The sequence below is a fragment of the Rutilus rutilus genome (assembly GCF_951802725.1).
Source record: "Rutilus rutilus genome assembly, chromosome: 3".
In the NCBI taxonomy this organism is placed as follows: Eukaryota; Metazoa; Chordata; class Actinopteri; order Cypriniformes; family Leuciscidae; genus Rutilus; species Rutilus rutilus.
In genome coordinates, this window is record NC_140211.1 from 18,980,785 (window position 1) to 19,004,096 (window position 23,312).

The following is a 23,312-nucleotide window of genomic DNA, read 5'->3' on the forward strand; positions in this document are numbered from 1 at the left end:
TTTTTTAGATTTATAAACTTCATGGATTGAAATTTATGAATACAGCTATTAATATATTGCACAGGAACATTTTGTATGATTAGTTTTTTTTATTCATCTGGATTTAGAGAAACACAAAAAATGAGCACACAGAAAATGTCAAATGAAATTAAACATCCATAGTAGAATACCCAGCACTTAAACTTTTAAATGTAGCCTTTTAATGGCAGTCTCTATCCAACAGGAACTTCATGTCTTTAATATGTCTTTAATGTAAAATGGCTTTTATATCATGTTCTGAGAACAGTGTATCCGATGTCCTGGAGCAGAGTGACTCTCAAAATCAGCATTTGTGATTTTCTTTTTTCTTTTTTTTTTTCTTTTTTTTTTTTTTCTTTTTTTGGGGGGCCAAGTTTAAACAAAATATACAACTTGTTACAACAACAAATCTGAAAAATGCACGTGAACAATTAATTTACCAGCCCTCGGTACTTCATGTTCTCAGAGTACTTGATAGTTGATTGAGTGTACACACATTCTTTCGTGATATTCCACTTGAATCAGATGTTCTCAAAGCAATTCCAACAATAAAAAAAAAATTGTAAGTGCAATAACTTACGGTTGTAAATCACACAATATATATAGACCGTAAACAAGCTTGAAAGTAAATAATTATTCAAATGATTCAAAAGCCATATGTTTAGCTTAAAGCCATCACAACTATTTTAGGTTAATTTACATACCAAAAACCCTAATGAATCACATTTTATCCCTAGACCCACAATACAACAAAAGCCCTTAGTCACACATAAAATAATATATTTCTAATAAGGATATTTTTACAGAAGATTGGGTCCAATGGTATTTTATGCCAGAAAGGAATCCAAAGAAAACCGTACATGCGACCACACACAAAACAAAGAATTATATTATTCTAGTACTTGGATATGCCTACTTCAGTAGTATAAGTTTTGAGAGATGGGACAGAGATTTAAGCATCTCTGTAACTCGTAGGCATCTGCAAGTTACTGTCAATTGTACTGTACAATTAACATTTCCTTCAAGAACAATCTGTTCTAATCTTGTACAATCTCTACAGAACTTTCTTGACCTTTTTACATATTTAGTTATGATTTACCTTTGAATGAAATACAAGAGTATGAAAAGCAAATGCAATGAATTGTGTTCGGTTATGTGCATATTAGCTCATTTAATGGTAAGTGTAAGTGTGTGCTGATACTACATAAACTAATGATAGTGTTGACCTGAGCTTCATCGACGCCCCTCCTGGCTCCACAATAGTTAAAGATAGGCTAACACAGAGCCTAGGCTGCTCTGTTCTGTCACAGAATCCCTCTCCGCAGATGTCTCAGTGTTAATTAAAAAGACTGCCTGAGAGCATGGATGTGCATGGACTCAGAGTCACTGAGGGCTGATGCTTTGGCTGGGGTAGCAGGCCGGGCCCTGTTCAGCATGGGGCTTTGAAAGAAGAGCCATGACAGCTGAAGGGAAGCATGTGCGAGGCATGTTTGTTTTGCATTACCCCGCACACAGCTGTGTGGATTGTCCTTTCCCAGAACACCGGAACACTATAGTCACTTCACCCTCTCAGTAACCCCTTAAAGGCCAAAAGTGACAATGTCAGGACTCACAATTCTGCTCTGGCAGAACTTCTCATGGCTTTTAATGAGGGCTGGAGGTTGAACTGCCACTCTGGTGGATGGGATCGGTGCAGGACGGGTCTGCTTTAGTAAAAAGTGCCAGGTTTAGTTCTGCTGAAAAGCATATTAACATTATCATTGATTTTTTTTCATTTTTTTTTTTCAAACAGGTCCCTTGCTAGGCTGGGTGATGAGATGCTCAGTCATGAGATGCAATGAAGACTTCTGCCAAAAAATTAATGAAGCATGGCTCGAACTTCATGAAGCTCCAACACTTTACATATCATATTTCCAGGCCATGGAGTACAAGACTGAGCAGCTGTAAGGAGGTGATCTCTAATGAACTTTATGTAATGAGGTTCTTTTACAAAGTGATTTTAACATGATATTGTGTCCAATGCATTATGCATTTTGTTCAAAAACATTAAGTAATGAAGCCTAGTTTCTGTCGATCTGAAAAAGACCTCAATATGGAACACGATTCTATGTCGTTCTATGCACCCCCCCCCCCCCCCCACACACACACACAAAAAAAAAAACCCAGGTAAGTCACTGCTCTGGTATTATAATAAAAAAGCTGTGTGTGTATATACGTATCTCCAGGGATCCAGATAAGCTGCACAGCAGAATGAAGGAAAGGAAATGTGGTTCTCATTTACAAATTAGAAATGGCTTCTCCAAAGGGCAGAACGTATCAGATTCAGCTCCAGATTTCAAACAGCTTTGTTTTACCTGATCTAAATCTAACTTGGGAAAAGTAGAAAGCTCGTAGTACCTTGAAATGGTGCTCGCTTTATATTTCTGTCACCAAACCCAGTATTGCTTCCACCCAATCAGAGCCATAGTGAATAATGCCTAGATTGGCAAGTTGATCGTTTCATTTGAGATGGTGCAATGAGGACTTCTGCCAAAAAAATAATGAAGCATGGCTCAAATTTCCGGCAGCAAATTCATGGAGAGTGAGGGGAGAGTAGCCAAGGCACCAAAGTTCACTGAAAGATGCAAGAATATTGTGATCTTCAAAACACAAAGCAAAAGTTTCTCATCCTATTTTTGCGTCCTTTTTGTAGATTGTAGTTCTTAGTGAAGATTGACATTTGACTTGACAGTTGGTATGATGGATCCAAGGTTTGCATAAAATCTTGCCAAACGGCTTTATTACAACTCTTTCCTGCAGAGAAATTGAAATGAGACTGCAAATAATAGAAAGATAGATTGCAGTGTGGACAGAAAGTGCCACCTGTTTATTTTATGTTCTTTAACCGTATTGCTTTGGCTTTGCACTGCCAGATTGCACTTGTCTTTTTCCTGTACTAGGGACACAATTCATTAAGGCAAGAGGAAGCCTGCATCGAGTGCCTAGTTACCCACAGGAGAGGTATGCTTTTCTGCAAGTGTAGTACATATCTTAAATAGCCGAATTCTACAAGGACAAATGAAGAAATGAATCAATGTAGCAGCAGTAGTAGTTGTTCACTGAGGGATTTTGTCAGGTTTTATATTGGGAAACGGCGATTACTACTGTATAACTGTTTGGATAAAGGCTGCAATGGGAAAGTTTTTACTGTGAGAAACTGTATTGTTTGTCCCTTGGAAGGCATATTTAGAAAAAGGAGTCTGTGACAGAACAAGAATTAAACAGGTTTTGATTATGCTGAGATGAAAACGAAGCCAGATGCGTTTTGATAAATTTACGTGTGTTTACAAATGGGACACTAGTGGCGGATAAGTGCAGGGTTTTCTTTCCATTCTTTATTTTTTTCCTTTTTCCTTTAATTTGTGTATGCATTCAAATGTCAAGTTTCTGTCGTCTTTCTTGTATTTCTTGTTTTAAAGCCAGAACCTTCTCAGTTTTATGATCTCTGATTTTCCCTAGTCTCTCTAGACTTCAAATCGAAATAAATCTCATGGTTTCTCAATTACTTTTTCTTGTCTTCGTCAATCCACACACTCCTTGATCCCAGGTCATGCTTTGGTGGCTAACTGATGTTCACATTTGCTCCTCCTCCTCTTGTTTGTTGAGGGACTTCAGAGATAACGTCCTAAAGTTGGGGGAGTCATGTAGCCCAAGAGATGGCTGCGCTGTGTTCTTTAGCTTTCATTCGCAGTGTGGCGATGCTGGAGGATTTCCTGTCGGGGTCCATGTTTAGATCGTACCCATTAATGCCAGAGCTCATGCCTGGACTCCCAAACAAGCTGCCCATGTGTGTCTGTCCCATGTGACCTCCAGGACTGGGCACACCCAAGAAGTCAGACACTCCGCTAGCAGCATGTGGATGAGGTGGCATGCAGGAAGTGACCGAGTCGCAGGGTACGACGCAGCCCGGCACCGGAGAGGCCGCACTGCTGCTGCCTATCCAAGAAGGGTTCTGAATCTGCAACGAAGTCAAATGCAGAAGGTTAAGGTATAGTGCATTTACATTCTGCAATCTCAGCATCAATAACATTAATGTAACTTCTAGTCTTGAGAGCATTTATCAAGTCTGACGACTCCTTGTTTTGAAATATTGCATTGGCGAAGGTGCAGAATCCTCAGTGGTACTCGATGTGGAGATATATCAAGAGCTGTGGGGCATTCATCTGGTCCCGTACTGAGTGGGAGCTGCTTGACTAGTGTGGAGGAGGAATGCCTGTCTCTGTACGCTCCTTCAACACCCAGAGTAACCTCCTCTGCTGAGCGGAGGGAGCACAGAGTGAATTGATAGGGCTGTATTCTGCTCTGGGCCTGGGGAGGTGGGGGTCTGAGGGAGGGCTGTGGAGGGAGATGAAAGCCCTCTCAGGGAGATGCCCCAGATGTGAGCAAAGCTGCATTCCACAGCTGCAGGCGCGCTCCCCAAAGAGCCACCCCTGCCCTCCGACCCGGCCACATATTCATAATAAATCCAGGAGATTCTTTGGCTCTCCTGTGAAGGCGTGTCGTCCTCGGCCACAGCCCTGGTCTGACCTGACCTCGACATTGTGTTTCCTTAGGTCTCGAAATTGTCAGTTGTCTGCCTTCCTACTGTTTTTCATTTGAAATTCATCACCAATATGCACTCTTTTTAAAAAGTGAACTTCATCATAAAGATAACTTGAAAAAAGAAAAACGACTATGACAGTCCGTTCTAATAACAGTCTTAATAAAACACTCTGACAGGGCTCCCCGCACTACTTAAGTGGCGCCGCAACACCAGTGTAGTCTGATTCCTGAATGAAAGAATTTATACTTTTTACTGAATCAAAAACATAAAGCACAATCAGTTCCTGAACAAATGACTCAAATTAGTGAATCAAACACATACAGTTTACAACTGAATGTCTTAATTCAGTGAAGTTACTTTATATGTCAATGAATGTGTAGTTAAAGATAAACGTTTTCAGTTTTTCCTATTCTAAAAGTGAAGTAATTAAAAAGTCTGTGTAAATTTCTGTGTAAATCTGTGTATTTTCATTCCTTAAAAGTACTAAGAGAGCCATGAACAAAACACTTTTTTATGTAAGTACTAAAACAACTGATAATGGAATGGAACTTTTTTTCTTAAAATTTTTCACAATTTCCATCCTTAATCAGCATTATTCACTATTAATATTCATTTCTTTCATTTATTACTGGAGGTAGCACTATACCTGAGCATAGTTTTCTGGCCGAGTGAGAAGAGGCAGTTCATAGGCCGTGGAAAAATGTGTCCGGACCTGCTGCATCTGTCCGAAACGCTCTCTTTTCCGCCACTTGGCTCTTCGGTTTTGGAACCACACCTGCAAGCAAGACATCAACCCTTAATCATGAGGATATCGCATTAGTAAGTGATTAAATGACCTCATGCAAACTGGCCACCTGTGGTGTTACATCATAGAGAGGAAATGTTTTCTTAGATGTTTATTACTCTGTCAATAAATCTCCACTATTATCAAACTTTCTATTTTCAATACATTGTGTAACTAATTTGGTATCAAATGTCTAGTTGCACTTTCTTTTTGGTGCCTAGAAAGTCTGCCACTTTAGTTGTAAGTCAAGAGCTCATGTAGGAAGCCATTTGGCTGTATTATAGATCAGCATCTTTTCCTGGAAACAGTTCGGGGAGACCTGGCCATTGTTTGATGATGTGGGAGCTGACAGATTGTGATGGCCTCCTCTGAGTTTCTTTTCTATCAGAGCTATCAGCAGCAGCAGGGGGCAGGGAGGGGAAAGCAGGAACCCACCGGGTCCAGAGGCTTCGAATAACCGTTTCACTCCTCCTCCTGCACTACCACCACATGCTTGCTTTGATGGATTAGGAGATTGCTGCTCGGCTTTTAGAAAGGAAAAGGTGAATTGAAAATGAGAATCATTTACTCACCCTTGTGTCATTCCAGACCTGCATGACTTTAATTTCTGTGCTGAACACAAATGAATATATTTTGATCATGCAATGAAATTAAGTGGGCTCCAATGTTGTTTTGCACCCCAAAAGCATCTGAAAATGTATTTAAAATATCTTCTTTTGTGTTCCACAGAAGAATGAAATTCACACATGTTTGAATGGCATGAGAGTGAGTAAATGATATTATTATACTTTTTGGGTAAACTTTCCTTTTTACAAACAGTTAGTACTGGATTTTATCTGACAAGTTACACTTTCTTTCACATTTTTCCCTCTTTTCCCTCTTCTTTTCTATAGAAATATGCATTGTGTCCCTGAATAGATGGTTATTTAGAGATCTGGGAATTAGAGAGCAAATTACACAAAGTGATTTCTCATGGTTCGCAGTCTGAAGAGCTGCCAAAAATTCCATTCTTTTAATCCCTGTTCTTCTCTGTTTAGAAGTATCTGTTTATTGATTTGTGGAGTGGAAAGTTTTTTTTCAAGCTGAGTCTTTCTTTTGTCTTGCAATCTCAATTCGTCACGGAGCTTGAACTTGGATCTGGGGATGGCCCTTTGGTCAATCAGTTTGTGGTTATTGCATCCATTGCCAGCAAGATGTCAGCCTATCTCTAAGCGTAACTTGATAGCACCTTAGCTCTGTTTGCACTTAATTTGGTGGTGGACATCACTGTCCCTTGGCTCCACATCATATGTTTGTAGAGCTTAACTGCCTGGAGAAAAAAAGAACGTTTGTTTTGCTCAGATTTTTTTCAGAGAGCATCATCACTCTTGTGGCTCTCCGCTTGCATCCTTGTGTTTTGAATTGATGCTAGGTTTTGATACCGTCTGGGCATCTAAGAATGCAAAGACGTCCGTTTAATATGATTGTCTGCACAGCATTTTTATTCCTGTTTTTATATTTATCTCTTTCTCAGACTGTCTTCCCTTTCATAAATCTAAGCATGGAAGTTGGGAGATCGAAAAGAAAGATGGAAGAAAGTTCAAAATGGAGTTTGTTTTCATTCTATGTTTAATTTCCTGACTCTTAAGCCCCTGGCTTTCCATATCTGACTCTCCAACCCAGTAGAGGCGTGTAGACGAGTGGTGGAAAGATTCCCTTGCACCTCTCATACTGATGAGCCAATACTGAGGTGTGTTGTATAATGCTTACGCCAAAAGTTCACCTTTGTACTAGACTGGCAGGGAGCAAGAGAGACCATAGATGGGGAGTTATTTGGATCTGTATTTTGGTCAAAAGTGGTTGGTGCAACCTTGGGCTTGCTTTTTGGTTTCTTCAAAATATTTCCAATCATTCTTTCCCTTTAGTGGTTGCTGGTCAGCAACATTAGGCTGCCAACATTAACAAGTCAACTAATTTTGACCAGCACCTGTTAGAAACGTAGTAGAAAAAGTCTTTTTTAATCTTTTGTATGTTGTCCATGCGGGCTAGTAACACAGTAATTGGTAAAGACGTTGACAGCTAAAGCAGCTTAGAGGCTTATTATGGAGCTTTATTTATGTTCCAGCACCAGGGGAGAAAGAACAGAAACACTGAACTAAACCTAGCAGAAAAAACAGCTTTGAAGTCCAGAGTAGCTTTGAGGATTGATGGTCTGACTCTGCTGTCACTCAAGCTCACCTCTTCTACTTCAGAATCATTCATTTTTTTTGTTTCTTGACCTCCAGAACTGTAATTATTGTAAAATGCTATTTATAGCATATTAAGCCCTTAACCTTTTACCAGATGTATCCAGACATATGAAGTATATTAATATTATCAGATCTTTTCCTTAGAAAGGCAAAGAAAAAAACAATCTCAGCCAATTTGTGGAGACATTAGTAATTTACACTAATGCAGTTGAGTAAGTCTGATTGTACATAAGTACTGTTTCTTTATTGACTTGTTATTATTATTAGTGAAGATGTGAAGATAGGAGAGTAAAGAACCAACAGGAATTGATGGGGAAAAGAATGGGTGGAGTGGTGGGTTCAGCAAATGACTGAGCCAGACTCGAACTCTAGTTGCTTGTACAACCTAAGCTTGCTTTTCGCCGTATGAGTCATTTGTTTTTTCATGTTGCTGTAAAAAATCTTATGGTTGGCATTAGGGTAATGTGCAGTAAAAAATAGGTATCTTTTTGTGCTGTCCCAAAGTAGAGAGTATTTGAGAAAAGGCTTCACTTGTAAGTTTCAGAAAGGTTTGACAGTGTTCATTGTCCCTGGAACTGAACCATTGTGGTTCTTTGGATGTTTCCAATTATTCTTTAGTTATAGCTAGTCGTGTACATGGATATAAGTCATAAGCATCCCTCACCATGTGAAGGAACTTCAGGCCAGATTCTCTCACCTACCCTTGAGAGCAGGGAGGGACACATTCTTTCCTGAGTGGGACATTAATGAAAGACAAACAGTGTAAATCCAGGGCTTCTAAGTAAAGCGCACATTCAGGGTCGGGTAAAGGGATCTCCCGGTCTGTCTGTTGATGCAGGAATGCAGCAGTAGTGTTGGAGGGATTATATGCAAATTTAGGGGTAGGGGTGGGGGTGGGTCACATAAAGGTTCTGGTTTTCCAGACCTAGGCTGAGTTTAATACAGCTGGGCTCAGAGGTTCAGGTAGAGGCACGAGATGAAAGCAGACCCTGACATGTCTAATCTGAAAGCCCCTTTTTACTTTATGATCTCTTGTGACGGCCAACTTCAACAGCTTTTTCTCTGTATTCTCTATTTACTTTTAATATTCTTTGCACTGAGCGTAATCACTCTTCCTCCTAGTGTCGCTGTTCTTTTACCAACTTTGAAAAATACCTCTTGGTCTATATTAACAGGACTTCCATTCCTCATTTTTCAAAGCTCAAATGGACTACAATTAGTAGAGAGAGACTTCATTGTTGATCTAGCCTCATTGTACAAGGTTATTCAAAACATGTTATTGAATTTGGCAATGTAAATGTGGCTCACACCTGTACACGAGCTTCTGTCAGGTCAGTCCTCAGTGCGAGTTGTTCCCGAGCGTAGACGTCGGGATAGTGTGTTTTCTGAAAGACTTTCTCCAGCTCCTCTAGCTGATAGCTTGTGAAGGTGGTACGGTTACGTCTTTTCTTGCCCTTGTTGCTCTCTCCCTCGGCCTTGTCCAACAACGGAGAAGCCAAATCTGAGTTTGGCTGCTGGGGGCTCTTCACTCCTGACTCCTTTATGCTGAGGTAGCTGCCATCCATCCCTGCAGGATCACTGTTTTGGGGCAACTCAGAATCTGTCAGCCCTGTGCTGTCTTTACCTGTAGACAGAAAAAGAGACATTTGTGAAGGGTCATTATGTGCATTACTTGAATACAAATGATTATGAAAATGATGTGAGGGAAGCAATTCTGTTGAACCATTTGATCACCAAAATATTGTGAGCAATTATTTAATTGAATTGAATTTGATTTAATTTCATTTGAGGCTTGGTTTAACAGCAATTATTCTCCTATCATCATTGTGTTCTTCATCCCAAGTCACTCCAATGACTTACTGTAAATTTATATTATAAGAGTAAATCCCTCTGAAGCAATCTGAGGTTTTTTCATTTTCAAAGTTACATTTTTTCTGTTAAGAATTAAGTAATGTTTGCTGGTATGTGCATTGTATTTTATTATAAATATGTATATATATATTTTAAACTCTATTCTTTTAACTAAATATTTACATTTTATAGAAACACACAGGGGGGGGAAGTCATTAACCTGGTGTAATTTCATTTTTAATACCATCCCTATTTTTTACAGTGATGTTTGGAAATTGAAAATATATATAGGTAATACTTTAATACTTTTGGGTGTCATGATCTGACAATGAACAATTTTTACAACATTTATGAATATAGGTAATGTTAATTAATATGCTTTTGTTCATTACCAATTAATGTTTGTTTGTAATACTTTCATGCTAGTTATTAACAGATTTACTATCAAGCATCAGAAATGTAGAAATTACCCTACATTAATAAAGTATTGTTCATTGTAAGTCCATTATACCTGCATTGTATTAACTAATGTTAACAAATTAAACAATACTGTTAACTTATCTAAGTGTTATAATATTGGTCAATATAATATAATATTGCATGCAATTTAATATTAACCAAGGCAATGTAGTGTTGTCGTTCATAGTTGTAAGACCCGTGGTTGTAGTAACGGCCGCCGGTCTCAGCTCATGAATCAGCTGCTCATGTGTAACAGACACCATGGCTGTAATTGCAGACTGACAGAAAATTACCGGTTTCCCACTTGGGCACAATTCGAAGACTACTGCCCTGTTTGATGAGTGTAGCCTCAAACATACACACAGTCTGTGGAAAGGGTGCAAAATGGAGCTTGGCTCGCAATGAGGCCGCACTAGCGGCCCTAGAGTAGTAATTTTCTGCGTCAAGCCACTGGAAACACACAGCAGCTCAGCTGTGAAACCCCAGTCAGCGTGCCGGTCATAAATTCAGTCAGATCAATGAATGTGAGGATTCCAGTACATTAGGTCATTTCTCCAGCTCTCTCTCAGTGCTCATTACCTGTCTGTGCTTTGTGGAAAAGCTGTGCTACAAAGACTGGCATGCTCACTCAAATCATAACGCTTACAAACTTGATGGCTGTATTGGCAGACTTTTGGCTGTTTCTCTGTTTCACTCATTTAACTGCAAGGAGGAATAGGGTGTAAAGCTGGATTAGAGTTCCTTTTGGAATGTTCCCTTCTTATGTGATCCAGTGGCGACCCTGAGCTTTATGTCTTACTTTAGCTCAGTGCTCAGTGACAGAAAGTTATTTTAGGTGATGCAGTGTTGAGGTGTTCATTTTCTAATGCGAGACTTGATTAAAGCCTTCTCGGGTTTGAGCTGAGGGGCAGATGGGTAAATGCTACTGGTACGCATGCTTTTCTCACCTCCTCACAGAACCATGTAGGGTAATGTACAGAGCCAGATTAGGTTATTGTGGTGCCCCGTGAGAGAGATTGTCAACGGCTTGTAACTGGTGCAGTACCCTCAAAAGTACTCCTTTGTATTTTATCCCCAAACAGGGTGCATATTAGCATCTAATGGTAGGCTACTATATTAAAGGGATATTTCACCCAAAAATGAAAATTAGCCCATGATTTACTCACCCTCAATCCTAGGTCTATATGACATTCTTCTTTCAGAAAAAATACTATTGGAGTTATTTAAAAAAATATCCTGCCTCTTCCAAGCTTTATAATGGTAATGGTTGTTTCTGTTTTGAAGTCCAAAAAAGTGTATCCATCATAAAAGTAATCCACACGGCTCCAGGGGGGTTAATAAAGGCCTTCTAAAGCAAAGCGATCTGTTTGTGTAAGAAAAATATCCATATTTAAAACTTTATGAAGTAAAATAACTATTTTCCGTCCAAACGGCCATACACAGTCTACTTGCGCCTAAAGAACAACTTACGTTGCTCTTACGTTGAGTAAATCATGGGCTAATTTTCATTTTTGGGTGAAATATCCCTTTAAGGGCATAGTCCACCGAAACGCACAAATTCTGGCATCGGACAACCTGTATGACTTTTCTTTTGAAATGACATGTAAGTCAACAGGGTCTAAAGTTGTTTTGGACCCCATTGACTTTCATTGTATGGTTAAAACATTCTTCAAATATCTTCTTTCGTGTTCCAAGGAAGAAAGTAAGTCATACAGGTTTGGAACAACAATAATAACATAATTGTAACTTTTGGGTAAACAATTCATTTAGGGGTAGATAAGCCACAGATATGTAGCTTTTGAAGGCTCTGCCCCAGTAACAAGCTAAAAGAAAAAAAATTGCACTCTTTTCACTCTTTCACATCTCCCACTATTTGAAACCATTTGTACGGCCCTGATTTGTTCACACCCTAAGCATGTTGTCCCTGGGCACATGCCCAAACGCCCATGTAGTTAGTCCAGCCCTGGTAATGTGTGCAACAAGAACATATTGGCACAACCAGACTTTCATTCCTCCAAGTTCTAATCTTTCAGTTGCCAATAACCATGTGAACTGTGATCAAGACAACAATTTGTGGCTTTGTGAATCTCGTGTGGTGTCACTGATTTGAAAAATTGATTCTGCCTAGGGAAAAAAACATTAAGATAATGTATAATACTCTCCATAAAATGGAACCAGCTTTTTTTAATGGCATTTGGCTTTTGGTTGAATCTCTCTCTTACAGGCATAGTTCACTAAAAAATGAAATGAATCACTCTTGTGATATTCCAAACCTCTTCTATGAAAGACAAAAGATATTTTGAAGAACGTTGGGTACGGAACTGTTTTGGTGACTGTTGACTTCTATTGTATGGATAAAAAAATCAAGGTATGTTTGCATGTGCTAATTTTCCTCAATCCAAAAAAATCCATTCTGATTTTAGATTCTGTTTATAGGAATCCTAAACTTTGCAACTCGATTCACATTTTCATTTACGTGTGTCTTTATCCTCACTGGGAACTAGAGAAAGCCACCGCTGTAATGTTACCGGAGCTACCGTGAGTAGAAATTACGTTTTTGCCTTGATGACATACCTTAATGGAAAGTTAACAAATATGCCAAAAAAGCTTTTTTTTAGCAAATATTTGGTTTCCTCCATTGACACAGTTCCTAAGACAAAAATAAACACACAGTTTGCACGTTCATTATAAGTAAAACATATGTAAACTTATTGTAAAAGGGGTCTGGTAAACATGCGTATCACAGCACTGCGCATGTGTGCAAGGTATTTTTTTTAATCCGATTGGGGAAAAAAGTATTGATCGTATTATTTCAGGTCTACACCACCCCTTTCAATGTGATCAAAATTTAATTTGGGTCAAGCTCAATCTGATTGATTGGGATGTTTACATATGAAGGCCTTTCAGTCTAATTGAGCCATTAATTTTTTGGGATAAATTGAGATATTTCTCTTTATGTTGCACAGAAAAAAGAAAGTCATATGATTTTGGATCAATATTAGGGTGAGTAAATAAATGACAATTTTCATTTTGTGTGAACTATCCCTTTAACTCTTATTGTTTGTTTTAGATTTAGAGAGCTTTAGAAAATTTCAGCTTGGTAAATATAGCATTTTTGTCTTGACCTTTTGTAGGTATATGCCTTAGGAACTGCTCCTGTTCTTGACCATATATCACATTGTATATGCTTCCTTTTGGTTGTCTCCCTATTTGCCTTTTCCAGGCACCATGGGCTCAGCCATGACAGACATGGAGCCAGGCCTGGGGGTATAATGGTTCCCACATTGCCTCTTGCCCACGACTGACACATCTTGTTAAGCAAGTGGGAGCAGCGAATTTACTCAAACATAAATATTTTCAGCTTGTCCCTTCAGATGCCTCACGCCTTTTGCCCCCACATGGAAAAGCTGACAGCCTGTTTGAAATCGGGGCCTAGCGATCAAAGGCTCTTGTTTATACCCCGTGTCACTGATGGCTTTTGGCAGACCTAGAGTATTGTGACAGTCTCGTAGTCCACCAAGGGTTCAACCCAGGCTCTCCGCTGCTCAAGGTGAACAGAGACTTGGCTGCCCCGTAGCTCCACCATATGGGCGAGTAACATGACCTGCCTTCTGGGCAAGAAATCTCACGGCAAAATGTTTCTGTCAGAATAGAAAAAGTTTTGAACTGGAGCTCTGAGGGGGGTAGTGGTTGAAGATTGCAAAAAAAAAAAAAAAAAAAAAATGCAGAGCAGAACATGGTCATGCTGTTTTACCCTGTTTGTGGTGCTGTTAGACACACTGAAGTTTCATGAGGTCATATCTGGCTTTAGGAAAAATGTCTACCACAGATAATACCAGAAAAATCACCAGTGAATTGCAAGTGAGAATATTATTTTAGCAGAATTGACTGAACAAGGGATCTATTCACTGTCCATTTTAGGCTGTCTTTAGGCTACTTGTATTTTCACTGCTATTGATCACTGATTTTTCTGATTTATTCATTACATATTTTAAATGTTTTGCTTGATGTTTTTGATTGTCTTACCATTCAAATGTGTGGCGTTAAGATTTATAAATATTTTTGAAAGAAGTCCCTTATCTTTAACAAGTCTACATTTATTTGATTAAAACACATTCAAACATATTCTGAAACAAATATTACAATTGTAATATTTTAAAATGTAATTCATTCCTGTGATGGGATCATTACTCCAGTCTTCAGTTTCTCATGATACTTCAGAAATCATTGTAATATGCTGATTTTGTGCACAAGAAACAAGCTCAGTTAAGCTGCTTAGTATTTTTGTGGAAAGTGAGATAAAAAAATAAAAAAATCTGGATTTTTTGATGAAAAGAACAGTAATTGAAATGGAAATCCTTTAACATCATGTCTTTACTGTCACTTTTGATCAATTTAGTATCTTTGCAGAATAAAAAAGACTTCTGATCCCAAACTTTAGAATGGCATTTGTACATATAACATATACATAATAACATATTATGCATGTTATGTAGAATGTTTTTGCTAGCATTGATAGTGTGTGGAATTTTATTTCTCTTGTTTATTAGACATCCTGCATACTGGTTTTGGGGGAGCGATTATTATTTTATTTTTAATTCATGAGGACATAATAGTATTTGTGTGTTTTCCATCTAGTTATCTGTGCGTCAGCTTTCATAACACTGATTCTCCTTCCTTACAGAGTGAGGGATGTGTGAAGTCTTTTACTTTTCCAGTGCAATGAGGTAAGAGAGTCATTGCATCAGTTACCAGGGCAGGACAAGAAGTTCAGCTCTAGGTTAGGAGACGGTGAGGTTCAGGAAAAAGACTAATTGGCATTTTAACCCGAGTAGGTTCACACCTGTATGCGTAACAAGAATGGGGCTTGTAAACCTACTTTACAGCATCTACTTTTACCTCTGACTCCAGAGTAAAATATCTTCAAATGGGTCGCCATTTGATATATCCTATAAATCAAGAGGAAAGGGCACCACTATATATTTTCATAAAATATGCATGAATGGCTAGCACAGTGGTTCCAGATCCACTTGCACTAAAAAGGTGCCTTGCCTTCGATGGGAGACGCCAGTGGTTCCTGGCTTTGTAGGATGTCGGTGCTCGACCCCGTGAGTTAGCAAGGGTCAGATCTTTACAAGGGGTAGTCATTTAGTACCAGCTGAAAACGGGGGAACACATCAAAGTGTAATTTAACTAGCTGTAAAGCGGCAGGGCATCCTCTATGCTTTTTTACAGAATCTGATTGTTAGGGTCAGCAGCAGGCAAATAAAAGAAACACTATAAATTAGGCTACCTGGGGTCTCTGTGAAGGGTTAATGGTGAAATATGCCAAAATTAAAAGGCATAAATAAGACGTAGTCAGGCCGGGTTTCATCGTTATTATGACTCAAAGAAAATCGGGGAAGACTGTTTGCTCATCTAAGCTTTTATTTATATCAGTAATTAGATTTGTTTTCTGTGCTTAAAATATGGATTGAATTGTAATAGGCAGCTCTGTGCTCTGAAGCCAGGCCAACAGTCTGAACTTCCCTTCCGCCATCTAATTACTTCAGGCTCTTACAGACGGACACGGCAAGAGATTGATAGGTTGTGATATGAAGAATGACTGGCTGGTGGCATATGGAAATGGTGAAAGATTTTTTTTTTATTGGTGATTGTGAGCGTGACACCACAAGATATTAGTAGAGAAGGAGCCTCATTAGTAAACGTCTACTCGTGCAGCCATTTGCAAAACCAGAGCAAATCACATACTCAAAGGCAGATGTGACAACAGCGGCGCGATTCTTAACTTAGCCCAACCAAACCACAGGGACTGTCTCCTCCTATAACTTGCTTTACGTTTTAGGGGTCACCTCTCGTTCTTGAAGTTGCGTGCTTCTGAGAGAACTGTGACTCTATTCAATAGACATATACACGCACAAGACAGCAGTTGTTTCAGAGGGAGAGTTGAGTCTCAGCTGGTGCCGACTGAAAAAAAAAAACGCCCGGTAGTGAGACTCTGATGGGTATCCGCAGAGAAGTCCAAACGCACAGCTAGTCCTGAAGGACGATTTATCCCAGCAGGCTGCAGCAAAGAGCACATGCTGGGCAAGAAAACACAGCATTTCCTTTAAACTGCTTCTCGCGATAAATCACAGCTCGCTCCGCTCCTCCGGCTCCCTTGGAGTGTCAGGACAAAAAGTATTTGAACTCAAGACTGCTTAAACCTGAGGATGTTTATCAAATGCACTTTGAGTCCATATGCACCGTCAAAAAGAAAACGTGGGGTGTCAGATCAAAACTCTTTGAGCTTGTTTTCCTAAGACTACTTGGTTTGGTTGCGGCCTTTCAACCAATTATGATTATGGAGAGTTTAGATTTGGTGGTTTTCTGAAAAAATATATAGCGAGTTAAAGTACTCTGTGTAAGTGCAGTATTTTAGTGATTTCGGCTGTGGCTTCGGCTGTGAACGTCCTTGGGCACAAATATATCTCTATTGTCTCTGGTGCAAGGGTTACAGAATTAAATCAGTTTAAATATGTTGCAACAACTTGCCTTGTACTGTTCTCTTTTTTTATTGTACTGTTTTGTTTGTTAAGCAGTTGACATTGCATTTCCCAAACCCTCAGTAAAGTTTGGAATCTCCTGGATGGCATTAGAAACCACATTGGAGCGGTGCTCTAGTTAACAAGCACTATGGAATGCTGTAAAAACCTAACTAATCACTGTCTTGTAAGATGATAATGTAAAGAAAAAATACAGAAGAGCCTAAAGCTAAATTAGCATAAAAGCATACTTTACAGTATTAGAAACTTTAGAAACCCTTTTTTTTGTGTGTGTGGAAATACTGTAATTTACTCATTTTTACGTCATTTTAAACTCATGACTTACTGTATTCTTTCTTCTGCAGAAAACAAAAAAGAAGATATTATGAAAAATGTCCATACAATGAAAGTCAATGGAGTCCGGTGGTGTTATCACAACATTCTTCAAAATATCCCTTTTTGCAATTCACAGAGTTCAGAAAAACACAAAGGTGAGTAAATAACAGTATCTTCCTTTTTTTTTTTTTTTGGTAAACTATCCCTTTCAAAAAAGAATGAATGTGTCTACATTTATTTTATTTTCGTATTATCGATAAGTTCCAAATCAATAGTAAAGATATGAAGCAACAAATTTCAATTCGCTCACATAAAAAATTGCTTTCACCTTTGATCAAATGCTCAGCCGTTCACTAGTAGTGGAAGACCCGTTAGAGGGAATCTATTTGGGTTCGATTATGCTGTTTAAATAGAGGCCTTGTCTTTGAAGCCGACTGCCGACTTGCCGCGCTCAGGCAAGCACACTGAGGCTAATGTAAACTGCAAAGCCAAATTTTGAACTGGTAAAATGATCCCAAGTCCTTGTCACCTCTCCTTAGATCAACAGACTATGGGAATATGTCTCATACCCCCCCCCCCCCCCCCCCCCGCCTTTGTGCAGTACTTCTGTTCCACTATGACTATATCCATGCTTTTGTTATAATCATTTCAAATTACAATAGTGTAGTAATACAGACATTGCAAATGATTACCAATGTAAATTCATATAATACATGGTGAAAATTCATACAGTTGATATCATTAAAAGTACTTCAGATGTTGTGTAAATTAAATAACGTTCTTTATAAATTATAATATTTCAACAAATCAAACTATTTTTTCTTTATAGCATAGTATGTCATTATATGCATGTGATATCTCATTAATAATTTACTTTTATTTATGTTTTTCTATTTATTTTTATATGATAAAAGTGGCTTTTTTACCTTTATTTTTTTATCCCTACCTGCAGAATTTAATTGTGTTTTACAACCGGAAAAAGGTCTTTCTGCTTGTTAATGCTCATTAAATAAATGCAGCTGAGCTACTTCCTTTCATATAGTTATTCATCATATCAGCCAAACGCTCTTATAAATGATAGTTTGCCATTTAGTGAGAGTCTTTAAAAAAGATTTGCAAGCAGGGAGAATAAATGAAAGCGTACGAACACAACCTAGGAATCTAAAAGCTTTTAAACTAAAAAGTCACCATCATTAAAATGTAATCTCCAACCATTATTTTACGCACGATTTTTGGAGTTTTTCTGAATGATAAACAGAGCACAAAAGTCCACTGAACAAGTATCAGGTCTGATTTGTTTTGTAGTTGTCTCAAACACTGATTGGAGCAAAGACTTTAAACACTGCCAGTGGAAACAAACTATGAGCAAGCTTAAGCCTAAATGATTCACACAACCACCAAAGTACAAAATAATACTGAAAAAGTAGTAATAACCCAAACACAAGTTGCAAGGTTTGCCTGTTGCGCTATAGGTTGTCAATCAAACTAACATCATTTCTTATCTGATTATCTCTACTGTAAACACTAAATGATGTAGCCCATGAATACGGTCTAGCCTATTCATTTTCTATAATACAAATACCTTGTTCATCATGACCTGATCTAAAGCATGTACTTGCATTGTGAGTGAATCCTTAATTGTTGCCTTTAATGCTGATATTGCCAAACGTTTGTGATCTCTTCCATCAACATCTCATGCCAAATGCAAAGGCTGTGATGGTGACACGTTGTGTATTTGTACAAGGCATTTGTTTAACAAGGTTTTATGAAGTCATCATCCTTTGACATTTCACGGGCTCCCTTAGTCTTGATTAACAGGGACCTTGTCAATGTACATCTGACCTATAGTGATCTTTTTTTGGGGGGTGAGGACAATTCTAGTGTTCATGTTCACTAATGAAGGACAATGCTGTGGTAAAATTGGGGTTTCACTGATGAGGTGATGAAGGGCTCCCTTTTAAGAGTGTCATTTTCTTTGTGTTATTACCGCTGACCACAAAGGAGGAATTAGTCAAAAGCTTGTTTTGAAAACCACATTCCCTCTTCGGCATATAATAATCATGCCCAGGGGAAATGTGAAGTTGATGCAAGTGTTAGTCTGTGACTGCAGAATTATGTAAGCCACACTCAATTTGGTAAGTATCTTGGTTTAAATAGGCATTTATGTATTCGTTCAATCACTAACTTCATTATCATTCCTCTATGCAGGCATCACACATCATAAAATTACTTAGCAACTTTCATTTTGGCCTGAATAATTTCTCTGGCAGGACACTTTGCATGTTGCACTTTTTGAGTTGCTGTAATGATGTCTTTTGAGAGCAGAATGAATCATTACATTTTAACAAGCTCTTGGTTTAAATGCACATCTGAATATTAAATTGTGATTTACTATTTGATAATCAAAGTGGTTTTTCAAATTAGACCACATGTTGTAATTTCATTGCCCTAATGAACGGTAGTTATCTGTATCGGCCAATCTCTTCAGAATGCATTGTTATTCTTTGCGCTTCGAAGTTGCTTTTTCCTAATTATATGAGTGACACACTGTCTCAAAAGAGTTCCATTTGTGGCAACGTTCATTGGAAATATATTAATATCGTAAAAATAGCACACAAACAGTCATAAACCCATTCATATAAATGGATGAAATGTGTTTTCAGTTTAAGTCAGTTACTCAGTGTTCACTAACCTCTAGATCAATTACATTGATGCATTCATTATCCCTTATTAAAAAAATAAGCTATCCCTTTGAACTGAGACTCTGGAGATGCTGTTGTTTACAGGATGCCACCAAATGCATGCAATTCTTCAGTAACCTATTTACTACCCGTCATGAATAAAGCAGGATATTGTTAAGAATATCAACACTCCCTCACCACAAGAGGGTTTGCTGTAACTGATTTGGATTAGTACTACCTGCTCTAAATAGACAGACATCATTTTTAAACGGACAAGTAAGTGTTTTTCAATTTCTGTTTTCTATTGTGATGCTTTTTGCTAATTTTTATGAATGAGCTATATGTCAAAGCCAGCTGCTGATGGTAAATCCATCACTTTACCACTGACACTTGGAGGATTAATTGGAACGGTTTTTCTTACCATCACAAAATAACACTTTATAATAACTTATGATAACACTATCATATAATGTAACAGGTCTTTTGTTAATGTAGCTTACATTTTGAAATGTCATAACACTTTGGTTCATATAAGATTCAATTAGGCCTTTATTAATCAAATCAACTTCTAGTCTGTAACATCGTCATATTAATAATGGCATAATAAAACATATAGGCTAAGTTTAAATTAAACTGGCTAATTTAGCTATTTAGCCTACTTGTAAGGTTATGTTAATCAACTCCTATGGTCTTTTTTTCTGTCAGAGAGGTTTTAATTATAGTTTGGGAAATAGGACTTTTATTTGACAACATCTGCACAACAGACCATTATTAAATCTAATGTAGCCTATGTCTATATCTCGTTGCGTCATCCGTTTATTATGCAGCGCGTTCCCGAAAGCTGCAGATGTAAACGAATGATGGCTTTTGTAGGCTATTTTGTCGTATGAAAGTGTCAATCCGGTCACAATTCTAAATGGGCAATTTATCTCTAAAAGTGTTACTATTAATGCCGTTGTTATTGTGTTACTGCTTATTTTCTTTCTTTTTTCCCCTCTCTTCGATGTTGCAACTGACAATAATATCGCCATGTTCTTACGGTCTCTTTTGCACTATGTTCCTCTAACACTATGTGTTTTTGACAACTAAACCTAGATGAACCCGTATGGCATTCTTTCCCATATAAAATTGTCGTAGTCTTATAGTTTTCAGAGGACACAAGTTTCTTAGGCCTATAACAGATTGAGATGCAGCCTATTCGTTTTGCCCTTTCTTATTGCAGCCAGTGTTATGTTTTTCTATATTGAATGATGATCGTAGTCCTGCTATATATTTAGGCTATTGCAAGCTTTGGTAATTTCAGGGGGGAAAAATACCAAGTGATTGTAGCCAATGTCTGAAGATGCATTTTTGCTTTACTCTTGAAAGTCGAAGCATGTTTTTTAAAGGTTGTTTTGATATTATAATAGGCTAGGTGATTAATGACTATCGGTATTCCATTTTCCAAAAAAATTCCTTTCCTTTTCAATTTTTCTTAAATTTGTCAATATATTTCCTCTTTCGAATAATCCAAAAACAATGCAGTCTTAATACTTATTTTGTGATTTTTAAGCCTTTTTTCTTCTCTTATTTTAAACTCCAGACAGTTCATACAGCGTTAATAGCCTGTGGTCGCACAGCACACCTGACATTTTTCTTGTTACGTCGAAAAAAAAAACGTTTAATCTCAAACAGATTAGTGTCAGTTTAAAATATGTGCATTGTTAAAAATGCATTAACTAAAACAAACATTTGCAAAAGACTTTTATGGACACATTGAAACATTTTTCCAACCTCATTATGGGCTACCGCTACCAACTCTTTGGCTTCCGTATCCGGAAATATTTTTAAATGTTTGTCCCTCCTGTTTTAGAATTTATATTTTTTATAACATGGTCATTATTATTATTATTATTATTATTATTATTATTATTAGAATACGGGAATCCTGAGAAAAGCTCTCGTGTAGCTAATTATTTTGTTTCCATCCACGAACACTAACTTCACAGATTGCTAAAACGTGTTGAAAGAAATATTTTTGTTGCATTTGTAGAAAATTAAATGCCTTTACAGTTTATAATTTAAGCTGCACATGACTGTACCAATTCCAGTGCCCTCATTTTACAGGCTATTGGTTAAAGAAGCGTTTTGATTTAGTTGCTCTTGATTTTTTTTTTTATTATTATTTTTTTTTTTAAGTGTTTTATTTTGTGCTATCTCGCGGTGTCTTTTAACTAATTCCAAATAAAAGCACTTCACAATTCACCGAATGCACGAGCTATAGCCATGCTTGTAACCTATTTTATAACCTACAGTTATGCAACATTTTCGCCAAGTCTTGACTTTGTTAGCCCAGAGGGCTTTCGTATTGCGTAGCCTATACATATCCGAGCCTGCGGTCATATAGAGAATTTGTCAAAATCCTTAATGTGTCGTCGACAACTTGTAAAAGTCTTTAAAATTAGTTGCGTTTGCCTTCCAAAATGTGTTAATTCAATTGTCTGCTTCAGATCCAGTATTAAGAATTGTAATTCAGATTATCGCATTAAATATAATTTGATTCAATCTTCAAAGGTAAAATGTAGGCTAATAAAGGGGGAGGTTATGCCTCATCCTAATTGTGTTACTGTGAGAGCTGAGCCAGTTATATTGGTAGTAAGTTGTGAAGTCAATTGCATTTGCTTTGTAAATATTAGCCTACTGATGGACTTCACTCTGATGTGATTATCAATATGAATAACCGCCTCTCAAGAAAAATAACCTGGTCTAATTGTAGCTTTTTATTAGAGGGATTTGCAGATTATCTTAACAGAGTCATAAAAACATTAATGTCATTGCAGTTGAACGTGACGCTGTGCATTTATTTGAAACGAGAAAGTAGAGGACATCTTGAGTTGCTTCTCTGCATACTAAGACTATTTCCTATTTTACAAATGCTTGATTTTAAACTCACCATAACAGGCGATGAGCCCTCCGTTGTGTCCGCTGTCCTGCTGGAGTTTGCTGCTGTCTGGGGGAGTTTTGCAGGAGGACCTCTGCATGAAGAGGTGGTATTTGTTAAAGGTGCCTTCCCCAGCAGTGGCATCCAATGACTGGCATTCCTGCTGGAACGGGCTCCCAGCTTTTTCCCCGTACGCCTGACCTTTGTTGGTCAGGAAAGCGGGGCTGTATTTGGTGTCACTCGCCTGGAATGTCCTGAAAGGGTTCGCCTGGTGATCCCTACCTTGCGGTGCAGATGGGCTATAATATGAATCCATGGATGTCATGTCGCAGTATGAAACGCACGTCTCGGCGTTCATTCCTAAAAAAAAAAAGTTTCTGGAAGAAAAAAGACGTCCAATCGATTTTTTTTCTTTCTTTCTTTTCCTTTTTTGGAGAGCAAAGTGAGCAGATACGCTCACGCTCTCTCCCTCTTCCTCGTACAAACCAATAATACACACATACACACTCACACACGCACGCATAGACTTGTGCAGCAGCTGGCTTTGGTTATACAATGATTCAGATGTTTTCCAGAAACGGATAGCTAACCAAAAGCTAAAAAGCCCCCTTAAGGTTAGAGGAGTAACGAAAAATGCGTCTTCTGAAGATGCAGCCCAGATCTCCTCGGTATAGACCACTACGCACGTCAAGACCTCTCCTCGGTTATTATGTAGATGAAATGAATGGGTGAGGTCAGACCTTTGCTAAGAAGAAGAAGAAAAAAATGTTTTGTTGGAAATATGTGGGGGGACTTAACACATGACATTAATGTCATTAGGATATGAAATGTATAACTGATTGAATGTGAAGGGCAGAACGGAGGGAACAATTTAATGGTTGATTCGCAATGCTTTTTAACTAAGACTTTATCCTGCAATGCAACAAAGA

At 38.1% G+C, this 23,312-nt stretch overlaps 1 protein-coding gene across 1 annotated transcript; it reads right to left on the reverse strand.

The window, feature by feature from the left end:
- Positions 1-1,809: 1,809 nt before the first annotated feature.
- alx4a (ALX homeobox 4a) lies at positions 1,810-23,069 on the reverse strand. Its single transcript, XM_084405303.1, has 4 exons — positions 22,396-23,069; positions 8,923-9,236; positions 5,247-5,375; positions 1,810-4,015 (listed from the first exon to the last, which is right to left on the reverse strand). The coding sequence occupies exons 1-4, from the start codon at positions 22,904-22,906 to the stop codon at positions 3,698-3,700; spliced, it is 1,272 nt and encodes a 423-aa protein (XP_084261429.1). The 5' UTR covers positions 22,907-23,069; the 3' UTR covers positions 1,810-3,697.
- Positions 23,070-23,312: the final 243 nt, after the last annotated feature.

Coding starts and splice junctions, on each gene's coding strand:
- alx4a (XM_084405303.1), bottom strand. CDS start 22,906: ATGCGTGCGTGTGTGAGTGTGTATGTGTGTATTATTGGTTTGTACGAG. Junction 5,376..8,922: donor TGACAGAAGCTCGTGTACAG/GTGTGAGCCACA, acceptor TCTTGCTTGCAG/GTGTGGTTCCAAAACCGAAG. Junction 4,016..5,246: donor GGCCAGAAAACTATGCTCAG/GTATAGTGCTAC, acceptor ACTTCGTTGCAG/ATTCAGAACCCTTCTTGGAT.